This window comes from Solanum stenotomum, unplaced genomic scaffold (assembly GCF_019186545.1).
Source record: "Solanum stenotomum isolate F172 unplaced genomic scaffold, ASM1918654v1 scaffold33961, whole genome shotgun sequence".
NCBI lineage: Eukaryota > Viridiplantae > Streptophyta > Magnoliopsida > Solanales > Solanaceae > Solanum > Solanum stenotomum.
The window spans coordinates 1-1,444 of NW_026032702.1; the positions used below are offsets into that span (position 1 = coordinate 1).

General features: G+C 37.3%; 1 protein-coding gene across 1 annotated transcript; it reads left to right on the plus strand.

The window, feature by feature from the left end:
• Positions 1-110: 110 nt before the first annotated feature.
• LOC125852338 (receptor-like protein Cf-9 homolog) lies at positions 111-1,376 on the plus strand (the record flags this gene model as incomplete). Its single annotated transcript, XM_049532089.1, has 1 exon — positions 111-1,376. A coding segment is annotated over exon 1 (1,266 nt), but the record flags the coding sequence as incomplete, so codon positions are not given.
• Positions 1,377-1,444: the final 68 nt, after the last annotated feature.

Here is a 1,444-nt window from a genome sequence, read left to right on the forward strand (position 1 = left end):
CCAAATGGAATACCAGTGAATCACTCATAGAGTTATATCTGAGTGGTGTGAATTTCACTAGTAAGATACCTGAATCATTTAGCCATCTAACTTCATTGGTTGACTTAGTGATGAGTTCTTCCAATCTCTCGGGGCCCATTCTTAATCCTTTATGGAATCTCACCAGCATAGAGGTTTTGGACCTTCATAATAATCATCTTGAAGGACCAATTTCTCCGTTCTTGAGATTTGGAAAGCTCAGGGAGTTCTCACTTAGAAATAACAACTTTGATCTCCAACTTGAGTACTTACCCTTTAACAGAAGCTGGACACAACTTGAAACGTTAGACTTTTCTTCCAATTACCTAACTGGTCCAATTCCATCGGGCGTTAGTGGACTGCAAAACCTACAATCACTCAGCTTGTCATCAAACCACTTAAACGGGACTATACCATCCTGGATATTCTCCCTCCCTTCACTATTTGATTTAGACTTGAGTGATAACCATTTCAGTGGAAAGATTCAGGAGTTCAAATCCCAAACATTGTTTTCCATTTCTGTAAAACAAAATCAGCTGGAAGGTCCTATTCCAAAGTCATTCCTAAACCAGCAGGGACTATATTATCTTATTCTTTCTCAAAATAATCTCAGTGGACATATTCATTCAGTCATCTGCGATATGAATTTGGGTGTGCTAAATTTGGGAAGTTGTAATTTGGATGGAACAATACCACAATGTTTGGGTGAGATGAGTGAACTTTGGGTTTTGGATTTAAGCAACAACAGTCTTAGTGGGACAATTAATACAACTTTTAGTAATGGGAACCAACTCAGAGTCATTAAAATGGATGGGAATAAGCTAGAGGGGAAAGTCCCACGATCTTTGATCAATTGCAAATATTTGCAACTTTTTGATTTAGGTAATAATGAGTTGAATGACACATTTCCAAAATGGTTGGGAGCCCTACCTGATTTGCAGATTTTAAACTTGAGATCAAATAAGCTGCATGGCCCTATAAATGATTCAAGGACTGAGAACTTGTTTGCTAAAATTCTAGTAATAGATCTCTCATCCAGTGGATTCAGTGGAGATTTACCTGTGAGCCATTTTGAGAATTTTCAAGCCATGAAAATGATTGGTGAGAATAGTGGAACCCCAGAGTATGTAGCAGAAACATATTCTACTTTATACACAAATTCTTTGATAGTGACAACAAAGGGATTGGATCTTGAACTTCCTCAAGTTTTGACTATGGACATAATTATCGATCTCTCAATGAATAGATTTGAAGGTTCTATCCCAAGTATTATTGGAGATCTAATTGGACTTCGTACGTTGAACTTGTCTCATAATAACTTGAAAGGTCATATACCAGCATCAATGCAACATTTATCTGTACTTGAATCATTGGATCTCTCATCCAACAAAATCGGTGGAGAAATTCCACAACAACTTGCATCCCT